General features: G+C 36.6%; 2 protein-coding genes across 4 annotated transcripts in view; one reads left to right on the forward strand and one right to left on the reverse strand.

Annotated features, from left to right (window-relative positions):
• The window catches only part of NF1 (neurofibromin 1), a 287,975-nt gene that overhangs the window by 227,943 nt on the left and 39,468 nt on the right, over window positions 1–20,564 (forward strand). For both annotated transcript variants that reach the window (XM_008010958.3, XM_008010961.3), the window contains 4 exons: window positions 11,315–11,747; window positions 12,928–13,268; window positions 15,714–15,916; window positions 19,867–20,060. In XM_008010958.3, the coding sequence (XP_008009149.1) occupies window positions 11,315–11,747; window positions 12,928–13,268; window positions 15,714–15,916; window positions 19,867–20,060 (1,171 nt within the window). The remainder of the gene's footprint in view (window positions 1–11,314; window positions 11,748–12,927; window positions 13,269–15,713; window positions 15,917–19,866; window positions 20,061–20,564) is intronic.
• EVI2A (ecotropic viral integration site 2A) lies at window positions 1,383–7,120 on the reverse strand. 2 transcript variants are annotated; one of them, XM_008010953.3, is made up of 3 exons: window positions 5,860–5,933; window position 5,782; window positions 2,552–4,508 (listed from the first exon to the last, which is right to left on the reverse strand). In XM_008010953.3, exons 1-3 carry the CDS (start codon window positions 5,916–5,918, stop codon window positions 3,789–3,791), a joined length of 780 nt encoding a protein of 259 aa, XP_008009144.2. In that variant the 5' UTR covers window positions 5,919–5,933; the 3' UTR covers window positions 2,552–3,788. The 2 variants fall into 2 exon arrangements, with proteins under 2 accessions (XP_008009143.2, XP_008009144.2); XM_008010952.3 differs by lacking the exons at window position 5,782; window positions 5,860–5,933 and adding an exon at window positions 6,993–7,120 and having other exon boundaries at window positions 1,383–4,508.

The raw sequence follows: 20,564 nt of genomic DNA on the forward strand, positions 1-20,564 counted from the left end.
GCCTCACCCACTGTAGGTAACCACTAAATGTAATGTTATTTCCTCATAGTGTAAAAAGTCCAGGGTAAAAGTATAATTACATTATTTTGCAAATGACAGGATTTCATTCTTTTTTATGGCTGAATAATACTCCATTGTGTATATGTACCATATTTTCTTTATCCACTCATCTCTTTATGGACACTTAGGTTGCCTCTAAATCTTGGCTGTTGTGAATAGTGTTACAACAAATATGGGAGTGCAGGTATCTCTTTGTACTGTTTTCCTTTCTTTTGGGTATATACTAGCAGTGGGATTGCTGGATCATATGGTAGCTCTATTTTTAGTTTTTTGAGGAACCACCAAATTGTTCTCCATAGTGGTTGTACTAATTTACATTCCCACCAACAGTGTACGAGAGTTCCGTTTTCTCTACATCCTTGTCAGCACTTGTTATTGCCTGTCTTTTGGGTTAAGCCATTTTAACTGGGGTGAGATGATGTCTCTTGTAGTTTTGATTTGCATTTCTCTCATCAGTGATGTTGAGTACCTTTTCATATGCCTGTTTGCCATTTGTATATCTGTAATTAAATTATTTTGACCAAATATTTTACTAATGACTTTTGAGTTCAAGTTCACAACCATTTATTGGGTTGCCCACACAGTAGTTACTTCTCAGTGGAAAATAAAATAAATTGGGGATCATTTTTTAAATAAGAATTTAACTAAAGTTAACTTGTTACTAAAGGGTAGTGAGGAGATGGGGAGATGGTGTTACCAGTTAATGGGTACAAAAAACAATAGAAAGAATGAATAAGACCTATTTGATAGCACAACAGGGTGACTATCATGAATAATTATACATTTTTAAATAACTAAAAGTGTAATTGGAACCTTTGTAACACAAACGATAAGTGCTTGAGGGGATGGGTACCCCATTCTCCATGATGTGATTATTTCACATTACATGACTGTATCAAAACATCTCATTACCCTTTAAATATATACACCTACTATGTACCCACAAAAATTTAAAATACAAAAAATTTTAAAGTTAACTAAACAAAGTATATTGAAAAGAGTGAGTCTATCTGAATAAAAATTTCTTTGGGTAAGTCACCTTTCCTCTCTTGAGAAATGGAGATCATAATTCATAATTTATAAGCTTATGGTGGAATTAAATAAATGTAATGTGCCTTGCATGGTGCATATTATAGTAGATATGGAATGTGTTAACCCATGCACTGCTTTTTCCTGGTCACTGCAGGAAACACAGGTTATTATGACCTGGTTCTTAACTTCAAGGTATTTACAGCTTGGTGCAAAAAGAATAGATTTTTTTTTTTTTTAACGGGCTCCTACTATAAAGCATAATATACTCAAATGCTATATAAAGCTTTTGATTCACTGATTTTTGGAAGTTTTGTTGTTTTTAGAGACAGGGTATTGCTGTGTTGCCCCGGCTGGTCTCGAACTCCTGACTTCAAGCAATCCTCCTGCCTCAGCCTCTTGAGTAGCTGGGACTACAGGCACATGCTACTATGCTGGCTGGCTGACTTATTTGTTTATTGTAAAGATGAGACTCTTGCTTTGTTGTGCAGGCTGGCCTTGAACTCCTGGCCTCCAGTGATCCTCCCACCTTGGCCTCTGAAGTGTTAGGATTATAGGTGTAAGCCACTGTGCCTGACCTGATTCACTATCTTTAAATCTCTGAATTAAGCTGGTGAACTGTAATACCCAGGGATAGGGAGTGTGTTTTTGTTCAAAACTAAATGTCTTTTAAATTTTGAACTCAAAGGTATCTTACCTACCGTTTTTAAATACCTGTCATTTGGAAAGGAACCACTTCTGTTTGTTCAGTAACTATCATTGGATAGTATCATTCTGAGAGTATATGTTTAGTAGCCAAGATAGTAAGTGGTGAATTTTAAATATTCTTTTAAATATCCCTGTGGTAGAAGCTGTCTGGTGAGAAAATGTTTGACTAGTATGTTGAATATGAAAGTAATTTCCTAGTTTTATAATGATACTAATTTATTTTAATTTTCTCTGCCAAGTATTTATTTAACGACCCTTGATTCAAGGAGTGCTTTGTGTTATTACTGGATGTGTTGGTGCACAATCTCAAATTTTCAATTTTTGCACAGAATGGAAAGTCTGTCCAGTTTCATTTCTAATCTGGGTCATTTTTCCATTCAAAAGATAACCTGATTTCAGTCACCATGACTGGCATGAATATTCTTATGCTTTCTTTTTTACTTTGTTGACACTTAACTTTGTCTGGAATAATATTTTTATGATTTCTTGTTTAGAGAATAGATTTGGTTTTTACAAATTGCTAATAAATTGATGATAAAAATGATGCTTTTTTTTCCTCTCATTTTAATAATACCTAGACATTTAAATTTGATGACCAAGAGCAGCTATCACCTTGAGAGTTATGTAAAAATTACCAATGCCTAGAGTTCACCCCATTCCAGTTGCATCAGAAGGAAGACATAGGGATTAAGCATTGGTGTTTTTAAAAAACTTTTCAGGTGATTCTGACATGCAGCCAGGGTAAGAATCACTAGCTTAGAAGGGAGAGTAAGGTTGTAGTCATACTTGGGAAAAAATGTATAAAAAATATTTTTTAAAATGGTTAGTATATTGGCCAAAATAAATGCCCAATAAGGGATGAGTTTTTTGAAATGTGCCCTGATCTTAGCCCTGTGTTAATTTCAGTAGATATTTGGAAAGTCTGTCAAACCAATTTTTGTAATATATTTAATTGAAGATGGGGGGGTCTCAACTTAAATGTAAGTCATTATTTTACTTGAAGCCAGTTTATTGAAAGGTTAAATAATAACCTGAAGTATCCAGTTTTCCAAATTTGAACGTACACACACACACACACACACAGACACACACGCACCCCCCAAATCAATCATTAGGCTACTTGGCATCCTTGAAGTCCAAATAGTAATCAACCCTTGAGTACTTGTTGTTAATGTTCCAGTAAGTAGTATTTATAGAAAAGATGAATATTATTAATCTTAAACAGTAAAACATACTTTACATTTATACTTAGCCTGTTGGTGTGGCTATAAATCTTATTTATTTTAGTCGTGCTCTGTTTCTTACTGATCTTTACAACGTGTTCTCTAAAGTAATAAAGTGAATGGAAATATACATAGTCACAGGTTTATTCTGAGTTTTAATTTATTATACAAAATTAAAGATTTTAATTTAATATTAATAGTAGAAAAACACTTTCTTACGTGTGCCATATGAAAGATAAAAGCATCTAGGCTAAAATTAGCTGTGTTGATTGATAAGCTGGTGTGGATTCTGCCACATCCAGCAAAGAAGGTACCATTAAATTGCACAGTTTAGCTCTAGCTTTGCATTAGGAATTTGACTTCCATTTGATGTTAAAGCATATACTTGGCTTTAAGGACACTAAAACTCTTCAAAGTTTAATTACATTCAGACAAAGGTCATCTAACCACTATTGCTACATAGGGAATATTTATTCAGTTATCCCTTTCTATCTCTGTTAATCAGTTTCCTCAATTTATCCTTAAAACTTTCCTCAAATGCTTAGTTATTTTATTATTTGCTGTTTAAAATATTCAGTGTCAAAACAAAAGTACACAGTTTAAGTAATTAAGCAGGCATACTTCTTTCCGTCTCACCCACTTGATTCTAAATTACAAGGTCTACCATGTCAAATTTTAGATCATCAGAACAACACTTTGGGATTAAATACCAACTGACTTCATTTTTACTCCATAACCCTTCTCATTGCTACTTTGCATTTTTCTTCACTAACCCATCTGTTCGTTAGTAAGTTTTTCAGTTCCTTCTTCATCTTTTCTTTCTCTTGTAGCTGTGAGCACTCCAGTAGATTGCATCACTAGGTTGGGTCCTGTGAGCTGTTTTGTTCTTTTCCAAGTGTCTGATTCAGCGGGCCATAGACCGCTTGCCAGAAAATCACCATTGCTTCTAGGCTGACGCTTGCCTGCTTGTTTTGATCGTCTGAGAGATGAGACTTTGTTTGCCAAAACCACAGTTGATAGAAATAGAAAGGTACAGATAAGAAAAAGCACTGCAATTATAATTAAGCAAATTAGCATAGCCATGTTGTTGTTGTTTTCCGCACAGACATCCTTTTTGAAAATTTCACCATGACTTTTACTTGTGCTTTCAATGCTCTGTACTGTTGAAGGACTGTTGCTGACGACGGAAGGTATATAAAGCTCCTGTTCAGGTTTAGAAGTTAAAGATACGATGTGAGATGTTTCAGGCATGTTTGTAGAATTACCTTTATAATCTGCTTCAGGAGTTATAGGGTTTGTGTTAATGTTTTCATTTTGGCTTCTGCCTGTCTTATTTTGAATAACTGAATCCCAGGAAGTAGTACTGTTAGCCCACAGATGGGTATAGTTTGCTTTTGTTCCAGAAGACAAAGAAAAAACTGTTGTCATCAGAAAGGCAAGATGTAGGTAATGTCCTGTGTGTTCCATGTCCATGGGCATACTGGTAATCTGTTGGGATAGCAATATAATTTGTTAGTTTGTGAAAGAATAATGGATCCTAGTTTTGGTAACTGTAGTTAAAAGATAGTGTTGAGATGTTATGGGTAAACTACAAGCTTATGCCTAATATTCAGTACCCTGAATTCATTCTCAACTGAATTTCTTTCCTATTCAGCTATGTGTGAAGAAGCATTTTACTTTCTATTACACTTTTAGATGCTAGAAGTTAGCATTATAAATAAATATTAATCATTTTAAGTGGAATATCATGACTTTATATGGTTTTCTCCCTTTGAAGCATGTTAGACTTCTGCTTTGAGTCAGTCAGTTCTGCTTTTACTTCTCTGATTCCTTCTTTAAAAAAAAAAAAATTAAGGATCATTCTTGCAGAAGCTACCCACCCTCTAACCTGTCACCAATCTTTACAGAAGAAATGTGACCTTGACCTTCTTGCTTCATGTATGAAATAAAAATGCACATTTTTTTTGGTGGAAAGAGGGGAAGTTTGGTAGCAACCAAAAGAAACTGAACTTCTAATAGGAATTCAAGGTGTTCTTTTTCCTTCTTGGGTGTTCATCTTGAAGCTTAGAATAAAGCTGGTGCTTAGAAATATATTTGTAAGTATATTTGTGAACACAGTTTTACTGTGGTGGTTCTCTTTTCATTTCTATTTCCCCAGACTGACTATAGCTTTCTGAAGGCAAAGGCATATTGGTTTTCTCAACCTAAAAATCTGAAAAAAAGCAGCAGATTTCCTCTGAATAGACTTAAAAGTTCAATAGAAGATGTTGGGTTTTCTTTTAAAGCATCATTTATACTTAGCATTTTTTCTGATTTTGACATAATTGTAAAAAAACAAAAAGAAAAAAGAAAAGAAAATATGTAATAAAATAGAAATAGAGCATCAGGATCTTGATTTGGGATGAAGTGGCAGATTCTAAGCATCTCAACATATAATTGAAAAAGCTGAATTTCCACTTTGGCCCTGAGCTTGTTGGAAACCAGAACAAAAAGGAGACAAGTTATATTATAAATTTTTATTATCTACCATATAATTGATTTAAATAGAAATGGCATATCTTAGAATTTAACAGTTTCATGTACCGCTAACCCAGCAGGAAAGATTTATAATCATTATTGAGGTATCTTATAATAATATACCTGTTTGTCTTGAGCTACTTTTGAAAGGAGTATTTTACTGTTAGCATTTATTTGAATGAACTAAAAGCAAAACTGTATTGTTCTCCTGAGATTTACTAAATCAAATTGCCTGGTTAAGAACCCTATGTGTGCTATAGAAATTCTTCTCAAATGTACATAGGAGTCCTTTTTTTAAAAAAAAGAAAAAGCAGATTCTTACCTAGCTAGTATAGGTAGGGCCTGAAAGTCTTTGTTTCCAAACCAACTCCTAAGCAACATGGATGCCACTGCTAGTCGGGCTTTTGAACATCAAGGTTTTATAAGAAATGGTTGTTATATGTCATTGGCTAACATTTGTATACTATTAAAATAAAGAAATTGAAAATAAGAAATGTGATATGTTGAGTTATACAAACAAAAGTAGCATGTGATAAACAATGCTAACTGGAGACTATATTTCATATTAATAGTAGGAAGGAAAAACTCTATTATTAAATATTCTAGGATTAAGATTACTTTTTAGATTATGACCTTTAGTAGACAGTTAAAGGCACAAGTCACTGGCTTTTATATAATAGTGTTCATCTTTAATTTTTAAGTTTAGTGACATAAATCTTTGGATATTTCATGATTATTTCACAAAAAGAAATACTTGAAATTGAATTAGCAAGTAATTTCCTTCTTTTTATACTAGACTGGACTTCTGTATTAGATGCTATAATGATTTAAAGTGGATTATTCTTGTCACATTAGTTCATTAACAGTGTAGTATACATCATAGTATTGGTACACATTTTAACAGTGCTTACCACGGGACAGATAATAGGCCTGCTGTTGATTGTCTTCAGCCAGATGTACTGCAGTGCCCAAATAAACAAACTGTATGACAAAATGAGACTTTCTCTTGCCCTTACAAATGCCTGAGAATTGAGGACTGTTTTTACACCAGTTTATGCCTTGGAGGCCAGGTTGTGTTATCAAAAGTTTTCTTATCTCTGATCATTTTCGGTAGAATTTATTTTCAGTAGAATTTGTAATGTCCAAGCATTGTGAAGAGAAATTTATTTTTTAACTTTTGAAAAATAACAAAACATGTGCGGTTTACTTGTGGAATCCAAACTTAAATCTTTCCTAATCCTAATTTAAAACTCCATGGCGATGGTAAATTTTTTCATTTCTAACTTCAAATTTATGTAATAGGACAGAAAAAAAAGTATACATTTTCAGTCACTTACGATTCTCGTTTGTTAGTGAGATTCTTATACATTTTGATAGCATTTCCTCGAACACTAATCTGTCAAAAGTTAGAAGTGAAAAGGCATAAGAAAAGCCGTATATATATATATGACCTACCTTACAAAATGCTTGGTCAAAATCTGATTATAACGTGATTTTGATAAACCACTTCTTTTCTTGTCTTCTTATTTAAAGCAGAATAGACTTGGAGAATATGAGCCTTAAAGTAAATCTGCAGTAAAAAAAGGATATGTGCAGCTAGTTTTCCACTTTTAAAACCAAACCACAGATGACACATTTCCTTTCCACTGCAACTAAAGCACATGTCACGGGGCGGAAAAAAACGAAAAAACTCCAACTCGTCTAGTTGGCCACTGGCATGACAGGAGGCTTTGTAGAACAAATCCCCGCCTCCAGAACAGGGAGGGTTTTCCACTTAATGCCGTTTGACAGTATGCTCATTCTATAGGCCTGCTACATGCTTTAGTGTCATTCAAAAGAGGTTTTGAAATGGTATCTTCCATTTCAAATCTTCTCTAAAAGACGTATTTGAAATCTACAGACTGATTTGAAAATGTGAGTTTGGAGTCCATGGGATGCTGGTCAGATAATATACAATTGTGGAACTGCAACAATTATTTGAGAAAGTATCTAGTAAGCTTAGATTATATGGGACAGAAAATGCTTTTGTGTGGTGTAGTGTGTGTATACACACACACACACACACACACACACACACACAACTGTCAAATATCCTGTCATCACCTCAAGTTTAATATGTCTGAAACAGACTTTAAGAATTGGGTATGGGCTGGACACGGTGGCTCATGCCTGTAATCCCAGCACTTTGGGAGGGTGAGGCAGGCAGATCACTTGAGGCCAGGAGTTCAAGACCAGCCTGGCTGACATAGAGAAAACCTGTCTCTACTAAAAATACAAAAATTAGCTGGGCCGGGTGGCGTACATCTGTAGTCCCAGCTACTTGGGAGGCTGAGACGGGAGAATTGCTTGAACCCGGGAGGTGGAGGCTGCAGAGATCATGAGATCTCGGCTGCATGAGCTGAGATCATGCCATTGCACTCCAACCTGGGTGACAGAGTAAGACTCTGTCTCAGAAAAACAAAACAAAACAAAACAAAACTGGGTATGGCAGCACCTATCTGTAATCCCAGCAACTAGGAAGGCTGAGGTAGGAGGATCACTGGAGCCCAGGAGTTCAAATCCAGCCTGGGTAACATAGCAAGACTCCATCTCTTAAAAATTAATTAAGTTAATAAAAGAAAAAGAACTTTATTTTTTCTTTAAAAGAGACTGCCTGTCACAGTCTTCTTGTTTCTGTTCATGATAGCAACATTCTAATATCAGAGGCTTAGTATACAACACACCATTTTAATTCAAGTCCTCTCAGTCCTGATCAGACTTTGAATCATGTTGGTCCTTCCTTCATATTCTTGGATCAGTTTCTTTTTCCCTGTCTTTACTGTCTACAGTAGTATTTTAGATCCTTATCAGGTCATACCTAGACTCTACAGTACCTTTTCGGTAGCCCTGACTCCTTCATATGTCTTGTATACATCACTTTCTTTGGTCATATCACCCCTTTCTTTAAGGGAAAATAAAACCGGTTGAACATTCCCTAATACTTACAGTAATGATTCAGAAATGTTTGTGTACTTAAACATCAGATGAGAGGATTGTTTAAAAACAATAAAAGCAGGACATGGTGGCTCACACCTGTAATCTCAGCACCTTGGGAGGCTGAGGCGAGAGGATTACTTGAGCCACAGAAGTTCGAGACCAGCCTGGGCAGCATGGCAAAATCCTGTCTCTACAAGAAAAAAAAAAAAAAAAACACTAGCTGGTCGTGGTGGTACTTACCTGTAGTCCCAGCTACTCAGGAGGCTGAGGTGGGAGGATCACCTGAGCCTGGGGAGGTCAAGGCTACAGTGAGCCATGAGCCGTGACCATGCCATTGCAGTCCAGCCTGAGTTAAGAAAAAACGAGAAAAAAAAAAAAAAAAAAAAAAACCATGATAAAAATTTCCAGACCCCACTACATAGATTCATATTTAGTAGGTCCAGGTTGGGACCAGAAAACTGCGTTTTTATCAAGCACCACAGGTGATTCTGATGCCAGTAGTCCACAGAACATATGCTGAGAAATGATGAGCCCCTAGGAGAAAACCTAAGCCCTTTAGTTGAGCAGTTATGGTCTCTTCACAATTTGACTATTCTGTATTTTCCCAGCTTTATCTCTCAAAACTTCCCTACCTGAATCCTCCATTCTGGCTAGACTAGCTGTCTCTTCAACACATCTAGTTACCGGTTTCTTTTCCTTTTTGTCTTTCTCCATAAGGCGTGCCCAATCCTCTTGCTGAGTTCTGCATTCCTCCTTACCCGATTCAGCCACTGTATCTTCTATGTAGCTTTCACTGACTGCCCAGTTTGTGTTGTCTCTCTCTCTCTCTTTTGTCTTAATAACAGTATTTTCTCTGCAGTTCTTTGACAAGTAATTACATTCTACCTCATATCGTTTATCTTGAAATATTTGACTTGTTTTAAAATCATTTGACTTGTCATATTTTTATCTTATTTTCTCCCAACAAGATTAAAAACTCTGAGGTGCAGATTTTTATTGATACATGATAATTTGTACATATTAATGGGGTATGTGTGATTTGTTTTGTTTTGTTTTGTTTTTGGGTTTTTTTTTTTTGTTGGAGTCTCGCTCTATCGCCCAAGCTGGAGTACAGTGGCGCAATCTCAGCTCACTGCAAATTCTGCTTCCGGGGTTCAAGCAATTCTCCTGCCTCAGCCTCCCAAGTAGCTGGGACTACAGGCACGTGCCACCACGCCCAGCTAATTTTTGTATTTTTAGTAGAGACGGGGTTTCGCCACGTTGGCCAGGCTAGTCTTGACCTCCTGACCTCAGGTGATCTGCCTGTCTTGGCCTCCCAAAGTGCTGGGATTACGGGCGTGAGCCACCATGCCCTGCCTGTATGTGTGATATTTTGATACATGCATATAGTGTGTAATGATTAAATCAGGGTGATTAGGATATCCATTGCCTCAAAGAAAATAAATTGTTTCATCTAGCTGTTTTGAAATATACAACGTTACTATTAACTAGTCACCTTACTATGAATAGTAGAACTTGTTCTTCTATCTAATTATAATAATACATATATTATTTTTTTTTTTAAGACAGTCTCACTGTTGCCCAGGCTGAAGTGCAGTGGTATAGTCTCAACTCACTGCAGCCTCTGCCTCCCAGGTCCAAGTGATTCTCATGCCTCAGCCTCCCAAGTAGCTGGGATTACAGACGTGCACCACCATTCCTGGCTAAGTTTTGTATTTTTAGTAGAGACAGGGTTCTGCCATGTTGGCCAGGCTGGTCTCAAACTCCTGGCCTTATGTAACCCACCGGCCTCAGCCTCCCAGAGTGCTGGGAATACAGGCGTGAGCCACTGTGCCAAGCCCTAATTATATTTTTATATCCATTAACCAACCTCTGAGGTAAAGATATTTATTTTAACTTACTTAGTAGTAGTATCACCAGAATCATCACATACAGAAAACTTTGGGCCTAAGTTAATATAGATTCTTTTGATTTGAAACTTTGGTGCCATTACTTCAGGGCTTTTTCATGGTCATCACTGTGGCTGCTCACATTTATTAGTATTCTTTTGGTTTTAAGCAACATATGACCTAATATGGCTTAATCAACACACGGTATTTATTGGCTTATATAACTAAGGAGTCCTGGGATAAATTTGACCCCAGGAGAGGCTTTATCTAAGACACAAATGATATGGCCAAAGCTCCAGTTTGTCTTTTTATTTCTCAGCTCTTTCTCTTCAGTCTTTTGGGAAGCTCTTCTTTTATATCCCAAAATATGAGCTAGCAACTCCTAGGGCTATGTATTCCCTTGTTTATAAACACCAGGAAAGAAATATCTCAAATCCCAACAATTTAAGCTAAAGTACTTGAACTGGGCCTCTTTGGCCCTGGTTGTCCTGGTTTGAATCATGTGTTCATTGCTGAATGTCTGTGATCAAGGTGGGATAAATGGATTGGCTAAAACCATCTCACTCCAGAGCTCCAGATGGGTCATTCCTACCAGACTGTTTGCCTAAGGAGTTTGGTGGGCCTGCAGGCAACCTACTGATTCCCACTGTTTTCTTCCCTTCTTGACTAATGAGCAAATTTTTTATTGTTGTTGTTGCTCAAAATTTTTGAATTGGAGATTTGTCTCTTCTCTTAGCCTTATTTCTCAGTGTTCAAAAAACAACTGATTTAAAAAATGAATCCAGACTTTGAAGAATTGTTTTATATTATTCTCTCTAGAAAATGAATTATAAAATAAAATTGATGAGTGACATCTGTATATTTATTTAAAACACTGTTAATAATCTTTGTCTTTTTTGTCATTTTCCTTAGGTTCAAAACTGGTCAAATCAATGGTGATTTGCTGATATACCATGTCTTACTGACTTTAAAGCCATATTATGCAAAGCCATATGAAATTGTAGTGGACCTTACCCATACCGGGCCTAGCAATCGCTTTAAAACAGACTTTCTCTCTAAGTGGTTTGTTGTTTTTCCTGGCTTTGCTTACGACAACGTCTCCGCAGTCTATATCTATAACTGTAACTCCTGGGTCAGGGAGTACACCAAGTATCATGAGCGGCTGCTGACTGGCCTCAAAGGTAGCAAAAGGCTTGTTTTCATAGACTGTCCTGGGAAACTGGCTGAGCACATAGAGCACGAACAACAGAAACTACCTGCTGCCACCTTGGCTTTAGAAGAGGACCTGAAGGTATTCCACAATGCTCTCAAGCTAGCTCACAAAGATACCAAAGTTTCTATTAAAGTAAGTTTTAGTCTGTGTTTTGTAAATGATTCATTGCTTTTCTTGACTGACTAGACTATATCCTGGCCTCCCTAGGTGTCCTACCCCCATAGTGGTGTATAAAACGTCACGTAAGGCCATTGCGGTGGCTCACGCCTGAATCCAAGCACTTTGGGATGTCAAGGTGGGCGGATCGCCTAAGGTCAGGAGTTCAAGACCAGCCTGGCCAAAACCCCGTCTCTACTAAAATACAAACATCAGCTGGGCATGGTGGTGGGCACCTGTAATCTCAGTTACATGGGAGGCTGAGGCAGAAGAATCGCTTGAACCCGGGAGGTGGAGGTTGCAGTGAGCCAAGATTGTGCCACTGCACCCCAGCCTGGGCAACAAAGGGAGACTCTGTCTCAAAAAATAAAAGGTTATGTAAATCTAGATGTAGGAAGACCAACATTTGTGTCATCATGGAGGTCCTGTGGAAGATATGAGACGTATACATTTTATTCTAGGTTAGGCTGGAAGTAGAAGAGCGTTTTGGAGAGGGCAGTTCGTTACGTCATTCAAATTGTAGGAATGTGCGGAGAGTAGAAATTACCTAATGAGAGTTCTTCTGATTATTGCATGCTTTTTGCAGAGTGAGGAACATGAACCTTCAGGATAAAATCAGTACTTTTCTGTAAGATTCTTTTTTTTTTTTGATATGGAATCTCACTCTGTCGCCTAGGCTGGAGTGCAGTGGCATGATCTTGGCTCACTGCAACCTCTGCCTCCCGGGTTCAAGTGATTCTCCTGCCTCAGGCTCCCCAGTAGCTGGGATTATAGGTGCCCACCGCCACGGCAGGCTAGTTTTTGTAGTTTTAGTAGAGACGCGGTTGTTGGCCAGGCTGGTCATGAACTCCTGACCTCAAGTGAGCTGCCCGCCTCAGCTTCCCAAAGTGCTGCGATTACAGGTATGAGCCACTGCGCCCGGCATTCTATAAGATTCTTGACCTTTTTAAAAAGAAAAAATAAAAATTTTGTAAATGTTTATTTCTTTTGAGAACATTTATCATAACAATTACTGAACCATTTGAATATACAATGGTGGGAACTCTTCCTTAAATGGCATAGTGTTTTGGTTGGTTGTTTGGTTTCTGGAGCCTTTTAGAATTATGTAAAATAATTTAATTCTTCTCCACTTCACCCCCTCACCACCACTTTCCAGGTTGGTTCTACTGCTGTCCAAGTAACCTCAGCAGAGCGAACAAAAGTCCTAGGACAATCAGTCTTTTTAAATGACATCTATTATGCTTCGGAAATTGAAGAAATCTGCCTAGTAGATGAGAACCAGTTCACCTTAACCATTGCAAACCAGGGCACGCCGCTCACCTTCATGCACCAGGAGTGTGAAGCCATTGTCCAGTCTATCATTCATATCCGGACCCGCTGGGAGCTGTCACAGCCCGACTCTATCCCCCAACACACCAAGATTCGGCCAAAAGATGTCCCTGGTACACTGCTCAATATCGCATTACTTAATTTAGGCAGTTCTGACCCGAGTTTACGGTAGGTTTTTTAAAAATTCACTTCAGTTTTATTTGGGGTTTGTTGCTTTTAAAATGAGACCATTTAATGAATTTTAAAACAGCCTCTACCTTAATATTGTAAATTGGAAGGTATGCAGTGTTGGTTAACCACTGTGACATCATCAAGTTGTGGGGTATTCACATGAACTGTGGAATTCCAAACAGGGTGATTCACACTAAACCAATATATGTCCTTTCTCCAGGAAACTTTCATGTAAAACAAAATGACATAGCAGATTTTTTCTTCCCCAAAGTATCCTAAATTTTTTCCTCCTCTAAGCCCTCTAATTTTTTTTTTCCATTTTCAGAAGTATATCACTATTTAGTTTAAAAGTCAAGTCAGATTATCGTTTGACAAAAGAAGGCCTAATGTTTAATAACTTGGTAACAGTATTGCATACTTTCCACCTACATCACTCTTAACAAAATTCTCAAAACAAATACATCATCTGAGCAGAGTGTAATTGGTTCCATTTAGGGTTAATAATTTGAATATGCATGTGGAAAGAGCATGGCTGTGGAGTGAGTAGATTTGGTTTGAACAGATATGCCACTTTCTAGCTATGTACTTTGAGAAAGATACTGAAGTTCTCAGAGATCTAGTTTCCTCATTTGTAAAATAAAGTTAATTGCCTTCCTCATATACCTACAAAAGCTTAAAAAATAGTATGTGTAGTAGTATAGCATAGCAACCTAGCGAATAGTTTATACTTAATAAGTAGTATTTTCTTATCTTACCTTTTCCCTCCCTGCCAGCGTCTCCTTGCACCTCTCCTTACCAAGTTAGGATAATTATTTGTCTCAAGTACCTTGAGACTTTGAAGATTTTTACAGATGTAAATTCTTCTGAAAATTTTCCCTGAGGATAACATAGCCCAGGTTTTATAGTGGGCCTTTTAGGATTCCAAATTCTCCTTTACTTAAAAGGAAAAAGAAAAAAAAAATCAAGATTTATTTACTTGGACGGGCTTTAGAAATTGCAAGATTTTGTGTATGCTCTGCTTCCTTTATCTCATAGGTGTCTGTGACACCTATCCTGGGTTGAGGAAGTCCAATTCTTCATAAGTGTTGAAATACACAGGATAAAAGTTTTGTCAAAATTGTAAAACTTAGAGTTCCTGGGAATTAGTAAAAGATACAAGCTGAGCACCGTGGCACACACCTGTAGTTCCAGCTACTCAGGAAGCTGAGGCGAGAGGACAGCTTGAGCTCAGGAGTTCAAGGCTGCAGTGTGCTATAATCATGTCTGTGAATAGCCAATGCACACCAGCCTGGGGAACATAGTGAGACTCTAAAATTTTTTTAAAAAAGAAAAAAGATACATAAACTTAGAAACAATAACACTAATATTCACATTTTAGAAACATGGAGCTGTAAGCCTGCCTTTAATTTCTAATTCAAAGACCTTCACTGAAAAATACAAACAACCTTTTAACAATTATTAGCCTGGGTAAACCTGTATTCTTCTCTAGTGACCTTAAGCAATCTCTTACAACTTCTGCTTTTTGCTGAAGCATGTCATCCCAGAGAAAAAGCCTTTAGGCAGACTTAAATTCTAGTGGCTTTGTTCTCCTATATGGTTGTTGCATAAATATAGTAGCATGATAAACATTCAGATGTAAGGAAAACCTGACGTTTACTGAGCAAACTATTTCCTTTACTGGACAGGGGAGAAAATTAAAATTTTTAAATTGAGTCTGAGTGTTTTAGACCATCTCCTAAATTTCTTAAATATATTTTCAGACATTTGTAAGTGATGTTTGGTCTCAATGAAACCTGAATATTACAGGATTTTTTCGATATCGGTGGTTGTATATGATGTAATGAGGTCATAGAGGGAAAAATGGGAGGACTTAATTATAAGTTAATTTTGTTTTTAACCTTCAGTTTGTAGGGTAACTTTTAGGACACCCAGAAAGAAGTTCAGCAGACCCTGATTAAAGATTTTCACATTCTAATTTGATGAAGGGAAGGGCCATCTGATACCTGTCCTTACTATCCCCATTATAACTGGATCTAGTGGGAAAGGGAACCAGAATTTGAGTTTTGGCTTTACTAAAAATGTATTGTGTGCCTTATCCTGACTTAATTTCTATTGATCCACCTTAGGACCATAAGTCCTTTCATATTTTATGTCCCAGTGAGATTGATTTTAGGAAAGCCTGCACCCCGCCTCTCTGTCGTAGGAGCCTCACAGTGCTCTTATGGTTATATCAAGTGTCTCCCTTTTTATAAAATCCCTAAATGATTAAGGGGTATTTTGGTTTTACTGTGGAATTATAGCATCTTATTTCTAATTGATCATAAAACTTAAAAATAGTTGATCATACTTTGTAATAGAATCACAAATTGTATGTTATGAAAAAATTTTGGAACTATAAGGAAAAATACGTTTTAAAACAACTTCATTTGTGTTTTCTTCTAGGTCAGCTGCCTATAATCTTCTGTGTGCCTTAACTTGTACCTTTAATTTAAAAATCGAGGGCCAGTTACTAGAGACATCAGGTTTATGTATCCCTGCCAACAACACCCTCTTTATTGTCTCTATTAGTAAGACACTGGCAGCCAATGAGCCACACCTCACGTTAGAATTTTTGGAAGAGTGTATTTCTGGATTTAGCAAATCTAGTAAGTAATGATAATTTTCTTTAATACTAACAATTATTCTAAGAGAATTCAAAGAAAACCCTTTCATTTCAGAATTTGCCGGTGAAGCCTTTCACTTATATTTTTACTTTTTTTCCTCTTCTGATTTTATATCTGTGGTACCCTGTAACTGAAGGAACTCTGAAGGAACTTTTTGATAGGCCACATTGAGAAATCCACCAAAATTCTGACAATAAAAGCAAAGTGGCAAGAGTTTGGTACTTTACACACCTCTGGACCACTACTTTTCTTCACTGTTACAGTTTAAGTAGCTTCAGTATTTCTCTTGTTTGCAGAAAAGTTCACATAAGTATCCATGTTGCCTCCTTAATTTTAGAGAACTAATCATTTTCTCTTTTCTTCAGGTTGACTTTGAACAATAATTTTAAAGTACATGTACAGTTCACGGAGAGCAAGCACAGTGGCACATAATACAGGGCCCAGAGTCAGTTCTGACTTGGTATTAACTAAGTCTCATAAATTTAACATCCACTCTTTATATTTGTCCATCTTTATATCCAATCGCTTTATAAATGTTGATCTTCTCCCAGCATATTTCCTGACCTTTTCTTCCCTTTCCTTTTCCAGTAATACATAAAACTTTTTTTTCTGCATTCAAACATATTTCTTGATTTTTCTATATTAGATAATTAAAAGCTTCAGCAATTCACTAAGACTCTTTTTCAGGTAAGAGATGTAGGAATATAACCCTAACAAAAAAAAATGTGTAGGACAGACAAAACAAGGAAAGTATAAACTTTAGTGATAAATATTAATATGAGAAAAGATTTGAGTGAATGTAAAGGCATATTGTGTTCCCGCATGAACAATTCTCCCCAGATTATTACAAATTTAATGTAATTTCATCAAAATAACCATGGGATTTGAGGATTGAGAATGGAGCTAGAACTTAAATGATTCTAAATTCTACATAAAATTGCAAAAATAGCTAAGAAAATATTGAAAGGAGACTTGAGACTTGATAGTACAGATGTCTGAACACTTTATAGCAGTACAATAATTAAAACATACGTGTGCAAGAATCAGCCATCAGATCAGTTTAAGAGAAACATTGATAAAGAAGCATCACAAACTGATGCGGGAGAGATTAAGTCATTTAAGAAATGAAGTTGGGAAATGACTTAAATTAGGTCTTCATCTTCACCGTACACCACAGGATACCAAGTGTGTTCTGCCTGTATTTAAGAGTTGAGTAGGACTATGTGTGGTGGCTCACGCCTGTAATCCCAGCAGTTTGGGAGGTTGAGGCAAGAGGATTGTGCCTGGAGGATTGCTTGAGCCCCAGAGGTCAGGGCTATAGTGAGCTATCATTGTACCACTGCACTCCAGCCTGGATGATAGAGTGAGAGCCTGTCTCTATTTAAAAAAAAATAAAAATAAAAATAAAAATTTTAAGTTGTATATAAAAGCTTAGAACCATTTTAAAAAGAAGAGGAGCAAGTGAATATTTAATTGCTTTCTAGATGAGTAAGGACATATGAAGTAAGAAAGGGATAGAATGAAACAAAGGAAATAGCGAACAGATTTGACTACATAAAACTTCAAAACATAGCTACTAAAAAATAAACACAAGTGAAGATAATTAAAAACTATGAAATACACTTGGAGCAAATATGATAAATGATTAATATCCTATTGGCCGGGCACAGTGGTTCATGCCTATAATCCCAGCACTTTGGGAGGCCGAGGTGGGTGGATCACAAGGTCAGGAGTTCGAGGCCAGCCTGGCCAATATGGTGAAATCCCCTCTCTACTAAAAATGCAAAAATTAGCCGGGCTTGGTGGCGCATGCCTGTAATCCCAGCTACTCAGGAGGCTGAGGCAGGAGAATCACCTGAACCCAGGAGGCGGAGGTTGCGGTGAGCTGAGATCACTCCGCTGCACTCCAGCCTGGGCAACAGAGGAAGACTCCGCCTCAAAATGAATGAATGAATGAATGAATGAATGAAATCCTTAATCATGAAGAGTGCTTACAGATTAATAAGTGGATTAACAGTAACATACAAATCATGTTTTTAAAAAAGAATATTTGTGCAAAAAAAGAAAAAAGCCAGGCACCATGGTGCATGCCTATAATCCCACCTACTCAGGAGGATCGCTAAGCCCAGGAGTTTGAGATCAGTCTGCACAACATAGTGAGGCCCCCATCTCAAAAAATATATATATTTATATTTTAAGAAATTCACTAATAAAAGCAAATTGAAAGAATAGTGAGATAATATATTTAGTTATCAGCTTGGCAAAGTTTTTTTTTTAAGATCTATTCCTGGTGGTCTGTGGAATTGTGAGTATGGGCAATTTTTCTAGAAAGGTATTTGGAAGTGGATAACAAGACCTTAAGACTATTCATACCTTTTGTCCTCATAATTCTGCTTTTTAGCGTTTATCCTAAATAATGTTAAGATGTTTATTATAGCATTATTTTTATGTAGATTTTTAAATTGAGGGTATATCTTATCAGTAAAGTGCAAGATCTTAAGTCAACAGCTTAATGAACTTTTACATGCAAATACATCACGAAAGTATCTCCAGATCAAGACAGAACATTTCCAGCATCTAGAGGGATATACTCAGTACCCTACCTTCAGCAAGAGTAAACACTATTATGACCTCTATTGCATAGATTTATTTTGTTTACTTTAGAACTTCATATGATATTATTCATAATAGCAAAAAAATGCACAGGCCAAAAGTCAAAGAATAAGGAACTGATTAAATTATTGGTTCTCCATCTGATGCAATAATATGAAGCCATTAAAAAATGGCTTTGTTACAGAATTTCAGGTTGGAAGATGAAAAGGTTATGGAGATGGATGGTGGTGATGGCTGCACAATGATTTGAATGTACTCAGTGCCACTGAACTGTGTCCTTAAAAATGGGTAAAGCCACGGAACTGTACATTTAAAAATAGTTAAAATGGTAAATTTTATGTTGTGTACATTTTACAATTTTAAAAATTCTTTGAGACTTTAGGTAAAGTGTATAAATTTTTGTACAATTTTTGTCTTATAAATGTGAAGCTTTTTCAAGTAAGTTAAAAAAAGTTCACAGAATTTGTAATGTTGAATAAACAATCTCAGTATAGGTCAGGCGCAGTGGCTCACTCCTGTAATCCCAGCACTTTGGGAGGCTGAGGTGGGCGGATCACAAGGTCTGGAGATCGAGACCAATCCTGGCTAACACGGTGACACCCCGTCTCTACTAAAAATATGAAAACAAAAAATTAGCTGGGCGTGGTGGCAGGTGCCTGTAGTCCCAGCTACTCGGGAGGCTGAGGCAGGAGAATGGCGTGAACCCGGGAGGTGGAGGTTGCAGTGAGCCCAGATCAAGCCACTGCACTCCAGCCTGAGTGACAGAGCGAGACTCTGTCTCAAAAAATACTAATAATCTAAGTGTAATCACTGAAAAGAATATTCAGAGCATAGTGCATGTATAACATAATCCCAGTTTTTGTGGGGGAGTGAGAGTGGATTATACTTATGTACATACACATAAATGTACATTAAGTCTACATAAATTTGAAAGCCTGAGGAGAGATGAGATGATACACCGATGTTAATACAGTTTTCATTTTTGCGGTGATGCTTTCCTTTTACCAAACTTTCTGTGATTACCACATTTTCCTTTTATAATGAGAATAAAACAACTTTTTAAGAAGAAAGGACTAAAATGGAGGAAAATAAGACAAAACTTTTCAAAAATTGGCTTACTGGCTTTTAAAATTACTTTCTTCAAGGACTGTTATTTCTTCACCTCTACAAAAATATATTTGCCAAGTCTCTTTTCTCCAGGCCTGATTCTAGGTAATGGTCTTTACCTTTTACCGTTTTTTCCCTGAATTCTTAATATTAAATAATTGTTGATGTGATTCTCATTGACCATCACATGCTAATAGTGTATTTTTTTCCAGGTATTGAATTGAAACACCTTTGTTTGGAATACATGACTCCATGGCTGTCAAATCTAGTTCGTTTTTGCAAGCATAATGATGATGCCAAACGACAAAGAGTTACTGCTATTCTTGATAAGCTGATAACAATGACCATCAATGAAAAACAGATGTACCCATCTATTCAAGCAAAAATATGGGGAAGCCTTGGGCAGGTATTGAGTTTGCTCAAATATTTATCTAGTATCTCCTTTATGCAGGTATTTATCTGGTGCCTATGTTGGGCAAAGCACTGCCCCAGATACTAGGGATAGAGTTGTAAAAAGCACAATTTCCTCCTTCAGAAAGCATGTAGACACTCACCCAGCTCTTCATCTGATTCAAAATTGTAAATGTCTAGTGTATATCTCAGAGCCAGAGAAAAGCTAGTGATTTGCACAGTCTCCTTCTTGGCATAATTATAGACTGCTTTTATATAAAATAACTAGCTTATATATATATATATATAAAATATAGAACTGTGGAAATCTGATGACATTTCTAGTAAATAGTGCTTTATTCTAATTCTCTACATTCCAAAGGTGTCAGTAGATGTTTCTTCTTCTTGATGCTATTTGGGACATCTGCTTTCATTTATAGTTCTACATAAGAATGCCAGTATTAAAATAGGATATAATGTAAATTTTATTTTTATCTGACAAGAATTAGGCATATCATTT

This window comes from Chlorocebus sabaeus, chromosome 16 (assembly GCF_047675955.1).
Source record: "Chlorocebus sabaeus isolate Y175 chromosome 16, mChlSab1.0.hap1, whole genome shotgun sequence".
NCBI lineage: Eukaryota > Metazoa > Chordata > Mammalia > Primates > Cercopithecidae > Chlorocebus > Chlorocebus sabaeus.

Excerpts from the sequence above, each read along its gene's own strand:
- EVI2A (XM_008010953.3), bottom strand. The coding sequence starts at position 5,918 with ATGTTGCTTAGGAGTTGGTTTGGAAACAAAGACTTTCAGGCCCTACCT.